Raw genomic sequence first — 14,328 nt, 5'->3', positions numbered from 1 at the left:
GGCTTCATGGAAGACTACTCACCAAGGGTATTGCTGAACTTGACTTTTTCTCCTAATCTCTCAATTAGATGCTCCAGAAAGATGAGTTGTGTTTAACGTATGCCTCCTCCTCCTTCTTCTTCTTAAAAATAATTTACTTAACTTTATTTTATGTGCATTGTTGTAAAGGTGTCAGATCCCCTGAAACTGGTGTTACAGACAGTTGTGAGCTGCCATGTGGGTACTGGGAATTGAACTCGGGTCCTCTGGAAGAGCAGCCAGTGCTCTTGACCGCCGAGCCATCTCTCTAGTCCTAATGTATGCCTTCTATTCCTGTCTCTGACTACCTCTTCTTCCCGGCTGACCTTGGTCAGCTTCTGCACGAGTCCCCCTCTGGAGACTGCAGGAGTCGGTCCGTCTAGTACCTGTCTGTACCCTCACAGCTAATGAGGGCTTCCCTATGTCACATGTATGCCAGAGTGGCCAGTGGTTCGCATGCATGTTTCCAGTCCCTGGGCCATAGGGCTCCTCTATACAGAACCTAGAGGATGAGTGAATATCAAGAACCCCGGTTGCCTGGAGACCAGAACAGCCTCTGAGCCCTCACGGCTGGGGAATGCTGTCCTCCAAGTCCTTGAGGAGGGCTTTGAGTCAGCTCACTCCTGGCTACTCTGCCTTCCTGTACATTCAGGCCCTAACGTGTGGGATCCTTTTCATCTGATGGTGAAAACTGCCCCTACAGTGGGAGGATCAAGGTGTCTCCAAGGCTAGGGTTCCTGGAGCTTGGAGCCTGGGAGGGGGGTGGAGGTAAAGTACGGTGACAGCATAGGGAGTCCTGGGGGACCGGGATGGGACAGGACCACAGTCTAAAGAGCCAAAGTGACACTTCACAGTCCCTTAGACTGTGACGGCTTTACCCCCATTCAAAATACATATTCGGACATGAATGCCACTGGCAGATCTACTCTGTCATCTCATGCTCATGTGGGTACAGGTATGATGATTTCTATCACTGCCTAAGTAGGTACGCTCTCCCTGTGCCGAGCACAGATGGTGGAGCCCACCACCCAGGAATGCCTTCTAACCCCAATGGAAATAAGTCTCCCCTTCTCCACAAATTCCTGCTGTGAGCATGGCAGGAAAGCTTGGTGCTTGTAGCTGTCTATCACATCTGTATCCTCTCTGGCACTGTTCTTGCTTCATGGATAAGGCTCAGAGCGGTTCAGAGTATTTTCCGACACTGCCCGGCTGACCTTTGAACTTTACAGGTACCACCTCTCCTTCTGAATTAAACTTGCTCACACCCCAAACACAGTTAAAGGGAAAGCAACCACAAACATACCTGCAGCAGCTGCCTCTGTTTCCCCTGACCCTTCTGGAGAAGAGGGGTTGGGGGCATCTGTCAGGGAGATGCTTGTTTCTGCTGCTTGGGTCTCCTCTCCTGAGTATGAAGGGATCGGGGATTCGATTTCTTGATGCCTCTCTTCAGGGCTCTGGGTAGGCTGGGCTCCCTCAGACTCTGGGAGGGTGGTGCTGATGACGGCATTCAGCTCTGAGGTGTGACCAGACCATTCTCCACTGACTTCAGTCCTGTCTCCCGAAGACACGGGAGTGGCAGAAGCCATGCCTGAAGTGTCTGTGTCTACATTGGAGGTAGTGGGAGATTCTCCACTCACTTCCGGAGCAGCAGACCCCTCCCTGGTGCCTTCCTGAAAGGTCCATGAGGTGCTGCTCACCTCCGCACCTGAGGTTGTGGCCTCTAGATCTGCTGCAGGGAAGGCAGAGGTGATTTCATGTGGCTCTGGGAACCCAGACAGGTCACTGCTGGCCTCAGGGGCAGCGGATACTCCTGCTCCAGCCTCACTGCTTGCTTCTGGGACAGATGCTTCTATCCCAGACCCAGGGGAGTCTGTCACAGCTCTGTCAAGGTCCCCAGATGCTGAGGCTTCCCCACTGGCCTCAAAGAGCCCAGGAGTATGTGTCACAGAAGGCCCCTGGCCAAGTTCCTGGGGAACGGTTGGTTCCGTCACACCCTCCACTAACTCTGACGTGATTAGAGTGACTTCCGGAAGTCCTGAGGTTTCCCCACTGCCGGTTGTGCTAGCAATGGATTCTCCACTTACATCAGTGCTGCCAGAAAAGTCCCCACTAAAATATGGAGAGCTCGGGGGCTCTGTGCTGGGTTCCAGCCCAGACTGCAGTGTGCTTAGGTCCAGAGACCCAGAAAGGTCCCCTGACATGTCTGGTGTTCCAGAATGGGTACCACTGAGTTCCAAAACGCCTGAAGGCCCTTCTCCAGCTTCTTGAGCAGTTGGAGCCTGGGTTATAGATTCCACCAAAGTTCTGTCTACAAGAGACACAGTAGGGAAACCTGAAGCAAGTCCACTGCCATCATATGCTCCCGAGGGCAAGCTGCTCCCAGTCTCGACTCCAGAGAATTCTCCACTGACCTCAGCTACTCCACTCGGGAGGCCACTGAATTCTGGAGCTGAGGATGGGAGTCCACTGGAATCGACTGCTCCAGAAGATTGGCCACTGACATCCACTGTCCCAGATGTGCCAGACAGATCCGTCTCCCCTGAAGGGAGGCCGCTGAGTTCCACAGATCCTAAGCCCTCTTCTTCTTTAAGTGTACTAGGGGTCGTCACTTCAACAAGACTGGCGTCCACAAACGTAATGCCAGAAGAGTCCCCACTGCCACTCATGGTGCCAGAAACCAGGTCGGAGGTACTGGGTGTTGTTCCGCTGAACACTGGAGACCCTGAGGGCTGCCCACTGAGATCTGGAAGCCCAGAAGTTTCTCCACTCACAAAAGGTATGCCAGAGGGCTGGCCACTGCCAAAGAGTGCTTCAGACCCTTCTCCACTGACATCTGGTTGTCTAGAGGACAGTCCGCTAAGCTCAGTCACTACAGACATTCCACTGGTGTCAGGGATCCCTGACGGCTGCCCACTGGTGTCAGGGATCCCTGACGGCTGCCCACTGGTGTCAGGGATCCCTGACGGCTGCCCGCTGACTTCAGGAATCCCAAATGTTCCCTCACTGACGCCATGAGACCCAAATGGCTGTCCACTAGCATCAAAAAATCCAGATGTTTCTCCACTGACATCAGGAGACCCGGATACTTGACCACTGAGTTCAGTTCCTGAAGGGAGACCACTGGTGTCCCCACTACTGTCCACCTCACCAAAGGGCAGCCCTGATACTTCTCCTGCACCACTGATGCCAATGGTTCCCCTTCCTTCCAGTTCACTGGCGGTGGTGGCTGTGACCACCTCCACTAAGGTACTGTCCACTAGGGAGACAGTCGGGAATCCGGATGGAAGTCCACTGAAGTCAGGCAGGCCAGAGGATGGGCCACTTCCAATGTCCACTCCAGAATACTCGCCACTAATTCCAGAGGGAAGGCCACTTGCTTCTGGAGTTTGGCCACTTCCTAGAGTTCCAGAAGGTAGCTTGCCAAGGTCCAGGGCTCCAGAAGCAGAACCTACCAAATCTTTTTCAGAAGGCAACCCACCAAGGTCCTCAATTCCAGACGCTGAGGTCTCTAGGCCTTCTTTTCCAGAAGGAAGCCCACTGAGGTCCTCACCTACCCCAGAAGCAGAGGTCTCTAGATTCTCTCTTCCAGAAGGAGGCTCAGTAACACCTACTCCTGAGGCAGAAGTCTCCAGGCCTTCCCTGGTGGAAAGCTCAAGATCCTCCACTCCAGATGCAGAAGTTTCTAGACCGTCTCCTCCAGAAGGGAAGCCACTCACACCTTCTACTCCAGAAGCAGAAGTTTCTATAGCATCTCCACTGGAAGGAATCCCACTGACATAGCCTCCGGAGATGGAAGTTTCTAGACCTTCTGCTTCAGTAGGAAGCACACTGATGTCCTCTACTCCAGAGGCAGAAGTCTCTAGACCTGCTTCAGTAGGGAGCACATGAACATCCTCTATGCCAGAGGCAGAAGTTTCTACACCTCCTATTCCAGAAGGAAGTCCGCTAACATCCTCCACTCCAGAGGCAGAAGTCTCTAGACCTCCTATTCCAGAAGGAAGCCCACTAACATCCTCCACTCCAGAGGCAGAAGTCTCTAGACCTCCTGTTCCAGAAGGAAGCCCGCTAACATCCTCCACTCCAGAGGCAGAAGTCTCTAGACTTCCTGTTCCAGAAGGAAGCTCACTAACATCCTCTACTCCAGAGGCAGAAGTCTCTAGACCTCCTGTTCCAGAAGGAAGCTCACTAACATCCTCTACTCCAGAGGCAGGAGTTTCTAGACCTTCTCTTCCAGTAGGAAGCACACTGATATCCTCCATTCCAGAGGCAGAAGTCTCTAGACCTGTTCCAGAAGGAAGCCCACTGATGTCCTCCACTCCAGAGGCAGAAGTCTCTAGACCTCCTGTTCCAGAAGGAAGTCCACTAACATCTTCTACTCCAGAGGCAGAAGTCTCTAGACCTCCTGTTCCAGAAGGAAGTCCGCTAACATCCTCTACTCCAGAGGCAGGAGTTTCTAGACCTTCTCTTCCAGTAGGAAGCACACTGATATCCTCCATTCCAGAGGCAGAAGTCTCTAGACCTGTTCCAGAAGGAAGCCCACTGATGTCCTCCACTCCAGAGGCAGAAGTCTCTAGACCTCCTGTTCCAGAAGGAAGTCCACTAATATCTTCTACTCCAGAGGCAGAAGTCTCTAGACCTCCTGTTCCAGAAGGAAGCTCACTAACATCCTCTACTCCAGAGGCAGAAGTCTCTAGACCCTCTCTTTCTGTAGGAAGCTGGGTGACATCCTCTGTACCAGAGGCAGATGTTTCTAGACTTTCTCCTCCCGAGGGAAGTCCACTCAGGTCTCCCACTCCAGAAGCAGAAGTTTCTAGACCTTCTCCTCCAGTAGGAAATACACTGATGTGCTCTATTCCAGAGGTAGATGTTTCTGGATGTCCAGTAGGAAATCCTCTGAGGTCCTCCACTCCAGAAGCAGATGTTTCTAGACCTTCTCTTCCAGTAGGAATCCCACTGATATCCTCTACACCAGAGGTGGAAGTTTCTAGACTGTCTCCCCCAGAAGGAAGCCCGCTGGTATCTTCTGCTCCAGAAGCAGATGCTTCTATCATTTCCCTTCCAGAAGGCAGCCCGCTAAGGTCTCCTGTTCCAGAGGCAGAACCTTCTAGGCCCTCCCCTCCAGAGGGCAGCCTGCCAACTGTAGGAGTCCGGGACCACTCCACTCCTTTTCCATCCCCTGAGGCCAATCCACTTTCTACTGGCAGGCCTGAGCTCACCGTGGGGCTGAGGCCACTGGAGTCAAGGTCACCAGAGGGAAGTCCACTTTCACTGGTCCCTGATGGCTGCCCACTGGAGACAAGGTGTCCCGAAGCTTCTCCACTGCCTGTGAAGTCACCGCTGAGGTCAGGTGCCCCTGATGCCTCCCCAGAACCTGGCAGCTCTGTTCCACGTGGCGTTGCAGGTGATGCTGTATATGGCTCTTCGGAGGTGGAAGGCACTCCTGGGGCAGAGGGGATTTCAGTGTGGTCCTCTGCAGCTGGGGTGGTGGGAAGCCACGTGGGAGGAATACCTGGAGGAAGGAAGGCAGCCAAGATGAAGTGTGAAATGGTGAACTCTGCTCGTTTCAAAGTCACACGTGGGTCTGTACGCCTCCCTCCTACAAAACACATCTTCCAGGAGTGCAGGCACACGGCAGATGACCGCTAAGGGATATGTTTAAGTGTTCTGGCAAAGGAGGCAGAAAGGGGAGGGAGGAAAAAGGAAAGGCAGGTTGTTGGGGAATATTATTTTCAGGTGTGTGACTCTTGTTTACACTGCATTTGCTTCACTCTGTGAAGCTGTGTTACTGTGCTTGTCTAAAACACCTGATGGTCCTAATAAAGAGATGAATAGCAATAGCAAGGCAGGAGCAAGGATAGGAGGGGCTGGAAGGCAGAGAGGATAACTAGAAGGAGAACTGAGAACAGGGAGCAAGAGAACAAGGAGAAGACATCAGGGACCAGCTACCCAGCTACACACAGCAAGCCACGGAGAAAGAAGTCAAGAAAGGTATACAAAAACCGAGAAAGATAAAAGCCCAAGGGCAAAAGGTAGTCAGGATAATTTAAGAAAAGCTGGCAAGAAACAAGCCAAGCTAAGGCCAGGCAGTCATAACTAAGAATAAGTTTCCATGTGATTTATTTTGGAGCTGAGTGGCAGGCCCCTCAAAGAGCCAGAAGAGTAAAGCATCCCACAACAGCAGGTGAATAGCTCAAAGGAGGAGAGCAGCGTGGGAAGCTCCCTCTACACCCCTAGGGTCACAGGCTATATGAACTGTGATTTGTGGGACTCTAAAGGCCAACATCTACACTACCCACTGGACGTGGGGGCCACCACTGAAGAAAACCAAGTCCCCCCTCCCCCAAATGCTTCCATATTATCCCTTATATCTAACTCATGATTTTCAGTGTGGTCTCTGGGCTACCATCCTCAGCATCTCCCGAGTTCTTGGTCAACAAGCAAACTCCAAGTCCCTAACCCAGCCTTCTGTTGATAGAGAAGCAGGGTGTTTAAGCTTAGGGGCCATTTCCCCTAGCCCTCCCAGCAAAGCTGATGCTGTTGGAGTGGGAGAACCCTTCTCCAGGTCAGGAGGGATAGGGGTGCCCTATATAAAGATGCCTTCATTTCCAAGCTGAGGTGCCTATGTGCACAGAGGTTCTGAGGAGTAGAGAAGAAAATCAAAACAGCCTTGCCATTTTAAATATGGTTACATTCCCCTCCCGTCTTATTTTTGTGGGTATTTTTCAAAACAAGCTTATATCTGGGTTTGGTCGTGCAGACCTGTATGTAATCCAGCTACTAAGGAAGCTGAGGTAGGAGGATTCCAAGCTGGAGACCTTCCTGGGGTGTATAGTGAGTTCAAGGCCGCCCATCAGACTCCCACCCTTGTCTGGGCATTCCATCGCAGGTAGGTGTGTGGGTTTAGTGTGCACGGCTTCAGGCCAGGCTCCAGAACCCTGCTATACCCACCTGGCAGCGGGGATGTACCCACTGGGGTGTAGGCTGGTTCCCATTCCGTCTGTTTTTCTGACTCAGTGGTGAAATATGGCCCTGTGGTTGTCTCTGACCCCAGTGGTACAGCATTCACGGCGGGCCCCACCCCAGTAACAATCCGGTCCTCTATGTCAGAGGGTGATGTGGGCATGCCGCCTTCTCTTCCTGGAGAGGGCGCCACGGACACACCTGAAGGAGATGTGGGAGGTGAGGGCCTGCCTTTGACAGGAGCTCATTCCTGCCTTCAGGAACAGAGAAGCAAGGACAGCCCTGAGGTAAACCTGGCCAGTACAAGAGCCTTGCTGACCCACCCCAACTTGGGAATCAGCAAGACAGCAGTTTGGGATTTGTATCTAGTGTATAATGTCACCATGTATCCTCTGTCCCCAACAACGTAGGACAGAGTGGTCTGGGATGTCTCTCTCCAGTCTATTGTATATGCTGGACCTAAATAAAACCTTTATGTTTAAAACAGATTTTACCTTAATAAAGATGAAATTCAACTAACAGGTGGGGACTTGTTATGTGACTCGCCCAAGGTCAATGGCTTAGAAGTACCAAGGTCAATCTTCTCGTTCAAGATCTAACATGATCCTGCCCACCTCGAAGCTAGGCTTGGAGTGTGCCAGTTCCTGATGAACAGGAGGCTCATCTTTAGATGCCACACAGCTATCATAGCATTTGCGGTGGGCAGGGTGATGGCAGGATTCATCAATAAGGGTTTACTTCTGATTGGGGAGAAGTCTCCAACCTGGAAGGGCCCAGGAAGGAACCAGAACGTCTCTACAGGGTAAAGAGAGGTTTAAAGCCAGGCATGGTGGCATGTGCCTTTAATCTCAGTACTTGGGGGCAGGGGCAGAGGCAGGCAGATCTCCATGAGTTCAAGGCCAGCCTGGTCACGTAGCAAATTCCAGGCCAGCCAAGGCAACTTAATGGGACCCTGTCTTAAACAGACAAATAAAAAAGACCTTTGAGTCCCCTGAAGGTCTCGGGTGGGTGGTGGGAGTTACGGTTAGAATTGACTGGGAGTAGTTGCTGGGTGACCTTTGTGGCCCACTGTAAAGACCTAGTCTGGGACAATGGCAATAGGAAGTTGAGGCAGAAGGATCAGGGGTTCTAGGCCAACCTTGGCAACAGGAAACCCTTTCTCAAAATACACAAAATAAAGTTACAAGGTATCCCCAGAAGCCTGGGAAAGTTGGAGGCCATCAGTTTTATCCCTTTAGCTAAAAACAGTTCCGGAAGACTGACGAGATGGCTCAGTGGTTAAGAATGTGTGTTCCGTTTGCAGCCGCAGAGGATCTGAGTTTGGATCCCAGCAGCCATGGGAGCAGCTCCCAGCTGTCTAAACTCCTCCTCCAGGGATGATGCCTCTGTGTACACACCCACTCCCCATACACAATCAATAATGGTAAAAAATACATCTTCAAAAGCTAATTCTGGACTCCCAAGAAGTCGCAAGGGCACTCAGCTTTGATGGGTTATATTGAAAACAGGCATATTGCAATCTCCATTCTGGTGGGTTTATCATTACCCTGTATAGATGCTATGAGACTTCAACCAACCAGAGCCCAGCATATCACTCTCCAGTGTCTAACTGGTGATGATGGCTGATGGCTAAACCGGTAGTGCCAACACAGTGTGCGGCAATTAAGCGTGTCGGTGCCTGGAGACCAACAAAGGACACCAGGATAATTTGATTAAACTCATTACAAAAACATTTACGAGAAGAGAATTGGACAAGAATATGCAAATTAAAACAATATATAACATTATGCATAAACACATTTGGAGTGTTTTCACATATACTGCTCCAATTAGCATTTGTATTTGTATACAACTTCCTTTGAAGTAGAGGCCATTTTGTTACTATTTATAGAGGAAGGAGTAAGGAAGCGCCCCCCCACCTCAGGCAGATGGGGGTCACTACGGTACCTCGGAAGCAGAAGGCATGGTGCCTAGACAACGGGTCTGGAAGGCCGGTCTGGTTGGGGTAGAGGTAGACAGTTCTCACGCCTGGTTTGTCCCCACCACAGGCAGGCCGAGGGGTAACGATGGGGTATCGGAGGCTGCCATCTGCCAGCCAGCCAGCATAGCACTTGTCCAGGCCATGGCTCCAGGCAGCGTAGAGCTGGCCAGTGGAGGCCAAGGTGGCATTCTGGGCTTCGCAGAAGGCCTGTGCTTCCAGGAAGGTGAACTGCTCAAGTCGTGTGACAAAGAAGACTTCCCCTGGGGACAGAGACAAGGGCAGCGTGATGGTTCATGTGTGTTGTCAGGAAAGTTCTGTTCCCACAGCCTTGGGGCAGAACTCCCGGCTCCCTACCCTACTCACCGGGGCTGTTCACCCTCCTATGTGACACGCACTCCTATAGATCCCAGCCCCACTCAGTCACACCCCCCAAGGCTATACACCCCTTAGATCTCTTGAAATCCTGGACAATAGAGACCAGGGGCTCCACTTTGTACTGAGTGGGATTTTTCTGGGGCTTGGGACATCTTTTGCTAAAAAAAGACAATGTCAGAGTTGAGCTGGGCTGAGCTAGCCGGTCTGCAGGGAACTGGCTTCTACCTCTTCTTATTTAGATACTCTAGTCCTAGACACCCTTCCCTTGACTGGTAGAGAGGGCTCAGCTGCCTACCCAAACCCCCAAGCACACTTATCTCCCTGATCCCTCATAGCCCAGTGACTTCTACAGACCTAACTCACATTCCTCTGGGGTCTCGGCACCCACATAGCAGCCAGGACCCTATCTGGCTCAGGGAGCTCGCATCTACCCAGCATTTGTTTGTACCAGGCTCTGGTTATGCATCTCAGTTCACACTCAGAAAACCCTCGAATGTGGGTCTACAGCAGCCGTGTTATACAGATGGGGGAACTGAGGCTTACAGAGGCTGAGTGGCCATGTTTAAACTTTTCCAGAATGTGGTCAGGTTTCCATTTGGGTTCAGTGGGTTGGTGACATTCACGGAGGTTGAATAAGCCTGGGCAACGCTGAGTTACAGAGTTAAAGGGATCTGGGGTTACAGGGCTTTTCATAGCCTCTGAGTTCATGGGCATTGGGACTCTACAATACAGAGGATGTGTCTAACATCTGTTTATGAGAAATCAATTTAGTCACACTACAGCAAGAGGGGGAGATGACATGAGCCTTTGGTGGGGAGACAGCCCTTGAGAGAGGAGAGGGCTGGGCCTCTTTTCCACCTGAAAAGCTAGGTGGGGGGCCAGGCCTGGGTGGGTGGTGACAATTCTACCTGTCTTTTGTGACTCTTCCCTAGTCCCTGATTGTCTGCCAATGTGAATGTGGTAACATGGCCGGTACCCTCAAGCTTGTCCACGTAGCAGTAGACATCATAGGTTTCTGATGACGGCCGCGTGCCGTAGGTCCTGACTCCGGGGCTGCTGTCCTTGTCACCCACACACGGGGTCCGTGGGCTCACAATGGGGTATCTGTGAAAGAGGATGGGAAGGGGGTGAGGGACCATCCTGAGGTTAGGAAAGGCGCATCTTGGGTCACGTTTGTGTGTCGAGTCTCTCGCGCACCTGGAGGACTTCGGAAGAGAAGCCCTTACAGAAGAGGCACTCTGTCAAGCTGCTGGGTGTGGGGGTGCTTGGAGGGGGTCCCTAGGGGCCTCTTCTGTCTGTCTCTTGAAGAGAAATGACTAAGACGTGGCATAAGCACAGTCCCTGCCACCATCTTCCAGAAAGCGCCTTGGTTTAGGGGCGTGTGCAGAATTTAGGAAACTCTACAGTCCCTAGTGACTTCACGAAGCCACAAAGCACTGGGCGTTGTGTCTGGCTGGGGGCTTCTCGGATGGGGCTGGGAATGGTAGGCTTGTCCTTTACCTGACGGTCTGGTCCTGCAGCCAACCGGCATCACACTGCTCATAGCCTGCCTCGTAGGCAGCCTGGAGCTGCTCCGGTGAGGCCATGACCGCCCCGGTGCGCAGGCAAGCCTGCTGTGCCTCCTCGAATGTCAGGGAGTACCTGGTGGAGCCCGGGCGATAGTGGAATACAACCCCTGGGTGGTGAGGAGAGGAGAGAAAGAAACAGAGGGTAAGGCTGATGCTCGTGGGGTCTGTTCTTGGCTTGGCTCCTTCATTCGGGCAAAATGGATCCATCTGGGCAATCCCACCTGAAGTTCCCCTGGGTGGTGTCATGAGTAGATGGTAGTGTCCGTCTGTCTCTCCCAGGTGGGGAATACCATCAAGACCCTTTAGGGAGGCTCCACCAGAAGGCTCTTCCTATTTGTAGGTTTGCATTCTGGGGCTGTGCTGAGGGACATCCCTGTCCCCTAAGATATTTCCTGAGTATAGAGAACACCATCTGCCTAGCCCAAGGGGCATGAGTGCTTCCCAGAAAGAACCAGATAACGATATCAGGCTTTTTTTTCTTCTTCTTGAGATAGTCTTGCTATATAAACCAGACTGACCTTGAACTCACAACTCTTCTGGTGCTGGGTTTACGGATGCATGAGAACACACCCGGTCTCTAGAACCGGTTTTGTGGGCCATGCAATTTCTGCTACAATTGCTCAACTCAGCCACAACTGTCCTGAATTAGCCATAGGCCAAGTCTTAAACACGTGGATGTGGCTTTGTGCTAATCATCCTTTCTTTGTGGGCACTGAAATTGGAAACTTATGTAATTTTCATGTATCAAAAACTATTTTTCTCCTTTTGACTCCCCCTTCCTTGATTATTTAGGAACGCAGAGGCATTCTTCCCTCACAGGCTACCTGGGAGCAGCAGCCTTCAGCCTGCCCACTAAACTTTGTTGCTTTTTATCCTGGTGGGAGGACAAGGCCAGGTGAGGTCATGGGGGTCACCCAGAACAGCGTTCTTCACATGGGTCTGTTTTGTTTTGATGCTGGCATCTGCCTCATATACACTTTGGTTTCCACAGGTGACTGAGTCAATCATTTGTGGTTCCAAGAGCGGACACAACTGCCTGGCTTGTCCCCCATAAGCGTACTTACCTCCTGGCAAGCGGGGCTGGCCAGGGACTTCAGCTGCACCCGGGGCGAGGGTCACTTGCACCACCAGGTCCTCACTGGTGAAGGCTGTGGCAGAGCCCAACCCAGGCGTGGTTTCCTCAGGAAAGCCCCAGGGCCTGCTGGCTTCTTCAGTTCCCTCCCCAGCCCCAGGGAAGGCCGTGGCCCTCACATCAGGGACAAGGGTAAGGGCCTCCTCTGGCTCTGAGATAGTGGGGGGCACGTCGAAGATGGGCTTCGCAGTGAGGATCACAGTGCCCCGGGCTTCTCCCTCCGTGATATTTCTGGGCAGGGGCAGCTCCAGATCTGGCCAGGTCACTGTCTGGATGGTGATGTCATCTTCACCACCCACCCCAAAGAAGTTTTCTGGGATGTCTACAAAGTCTTCACCTGGGACAGGATACAAAGACGAGCTTTAGTGATCAGCTTGGTGCTATTTCGAGGAAATGAGAGCTGAATGTACCCCACTTCCTATTCCTTGGCTGGAACCGAGCACCTGGTCCTGCCTACCACAAAGACCTTAGGTTCATGGCTCCTTCATATCATCAGGGTGGTTCCAGAACTTCCCAAAGATGCCAAACTCTTCGAATGCTAGAGTCCCTTATATAACCTATGTACCTCTGCTGGAATCATATGTCATCTTTTGGTTGCTTCTAATTCCTCATACAGCATAAGTGATGCCTCGATAACTGTTATGGTGTATTTTTTGGGGAGCAATGGCAAGAAAAATTCTGCACATATTCAGTATAGATGCAGTTTAATTATTAATAAAAGCCTGAGGTTGGCTGAATCTATAGAAGCACTGGGATACTCATGATATATTGATCAACCAGCTCACTGCTGATCAAATAAAACCAATTCCTAGTTCTACCTCTCCCCCAGCAGCCACTTTGCCCCCTGTGTGTCCAATGGGATAATAGGGATCGGTGACAAGGGAAATCCTAAATCTTGCGGCGGTGAGTTGCACCATCGATGCAGGCATTGAAGAAGTGCCTGCCTCAGAGTCCTGGACAAAGCAGGGTCTGGCAAGCAGAAGGTAGCTATTAATAAGGAGAATGCCCATGAGGGTGAGTGAGACAACCGAAAAGGGAAGAGAGGCCTTTGGGAGAGAGCCTGGCCCTCGCCCCGACAGATCAGGCTGTAGAAGTGAAGCATGGAATGAGCTGTCGCTGTATTGTCGCCAAGCGGATTGTAAAATGTACACAATACATTTACCTAATTTATGCCGTTCATTTTTTTTCCTCCAAGAATTAGGAATTAATTATAACTTAAAGTGTGCTAAGTAGGAGATAAAAACTTACTTAAATACGTTGTTCTAATTTTTCCAAATGAAGTCACGGAACTTGCCCCTACCCTTTACAGAAACACTTTTTTTTTTAGGTGCATCCAGATTGAAGGGAAGGGACCAGCAGGCTGGTGCTCTCTAACAGGCCCTACCTCCTCTCTACCAGAGGGGCTCAGGGTCTTGACTTCTCCAGTCTTGTTCAGCAAGGGGGAGGAGCTGAGAATGAAACCTGAGAACACAGCAACACTTTGAAGTATAGCTTTAAACACTGTTCTGGGTGGATCCGAGGAAGCAGGGCTGGATAGACATACTGTGACCTCCATTGTTTCTGCCTTAAGAACCAGCCTGAACGGAAGGGAGATGATAAAAATGCGGGACTCAGAAACTCAGTGGTACCTTCCCAAGATCTTATTGGGACCTGATTTTGATGGCACGTCCCCCACCTCCTCCCTCGACCTTCAGCCCCAGCCCCACCTGTGTAACAGATGGCGTCGTAGCGGGATGAGGGATCAGGATAGCCTGTTTGGTTGGCGTGCAGATAGACCGTCCTCACACCCAAGAGGTTGCCACCGCAGTTGGGCCGAGCCTTGGAGATGGGGTAGCGCACGCTGCGGTCGGCCAGCCAGCCGGCGCTGCACATGTCCATCCCGCCCTGCCAGGCCAGGTAGAGCTGGCCCGTGGTGGCCAGTCGTGCCCCTAGCCTCCGGCACTCATTGGCTGCCTCCTGGAAGGTGAACTTCTCCGGAGAGGTGGCATAAAAGACCTCGCCTGTGAAGGACACATCACACCGGGTGAGGCTTTCACTCCCATCCCACCCTGCCTGTGTCCCCAAGAGATCCACGGTTTCTCAGACGTTTATCCTTCCCCCCCCCACCCCCCGTGGTCCCACATTAGTATCTCCCAGCTTGTCTGTCACTCCCCAGTCTCCATTCCTTTCTGGACTTTTGGGTAGGATGACATCAATCTCCTAACAAGGACCTCCTCTCCCGAATAGAAAAGCTGCCAAGGGGTGGAGCAACCGTGAAATCAGAGCCCCCTGTGGCTGGTAATTGCTGTTCATCT

General features: G+C 51.8%; 1 protein-coding gene across 3 annotated transcripts in view; it reads right to left on the bottom strand.

Moving 5' to 3' along the window:
- The window catches only part of Acan (aggrecan), a 34,748-nt gene that overhangs the window by 13,035 nt on the left and 7,385 nt on the right, over positions 1-14,328 (bottom strand). For 2 of the 3 annotated variants that reach the window (XM_038313964.1, XM_038313965.1), the window contains exons 5-14: positions 13,741-14,034; positions 11,967-12,371; positions 10,835-11,009; positions 10,311-10,438; positions 8,926-9,219; positions 6,967-7,179; positions 4,715-5,527; positions 4,418-4,537; positions 2,953-3,883; positions 1,322-2,901 (exon numbers count right to left, since the gene is read on the bottom strand). In XM_038313964.1, the coding sequence (XP_038169892.1) occupies positions 1,322-2,901; positions 2,953-3,883; positions 4,418-4,537; positions 4,715-5,527; positions 6,967-7,179; positions 8,926-9,219; positions 10,311-10,438; positions 10,835-11,009; positions 11,967-12,371; positions 13,741-14,034 (4,953 nt within the window). Of the gene's footprint in view, positions 1-1,321; positions 5,528-6,966; positions 7,180-8,925; positions 9,220-10,310; positions 10,439-10,834; positions 11,010-11,966; positions 12,372-13,740; positions 14,035-14,328 lie in introns of all 3 variants that reach the window. The other variant, XM_038313963.1, reaches the window with a different exon arrangement.

Source organism: Arvicola amphibius, chromosome 12 (assembly GCF_903992535.2).
Source record: "Arvicola amphibius chromosome 12, mArvAmp1.2, whole genome shotgun sequence".
Lineage (NCBI taxonomy): Eukaryota > Metazoa > Chordata > Mammalia > Rodentia > Cricetidae > Arvicola > Arvicola amphibius.
This window is presented reverse-complemented; position numbering and strand designations above follow the sequence as displayed.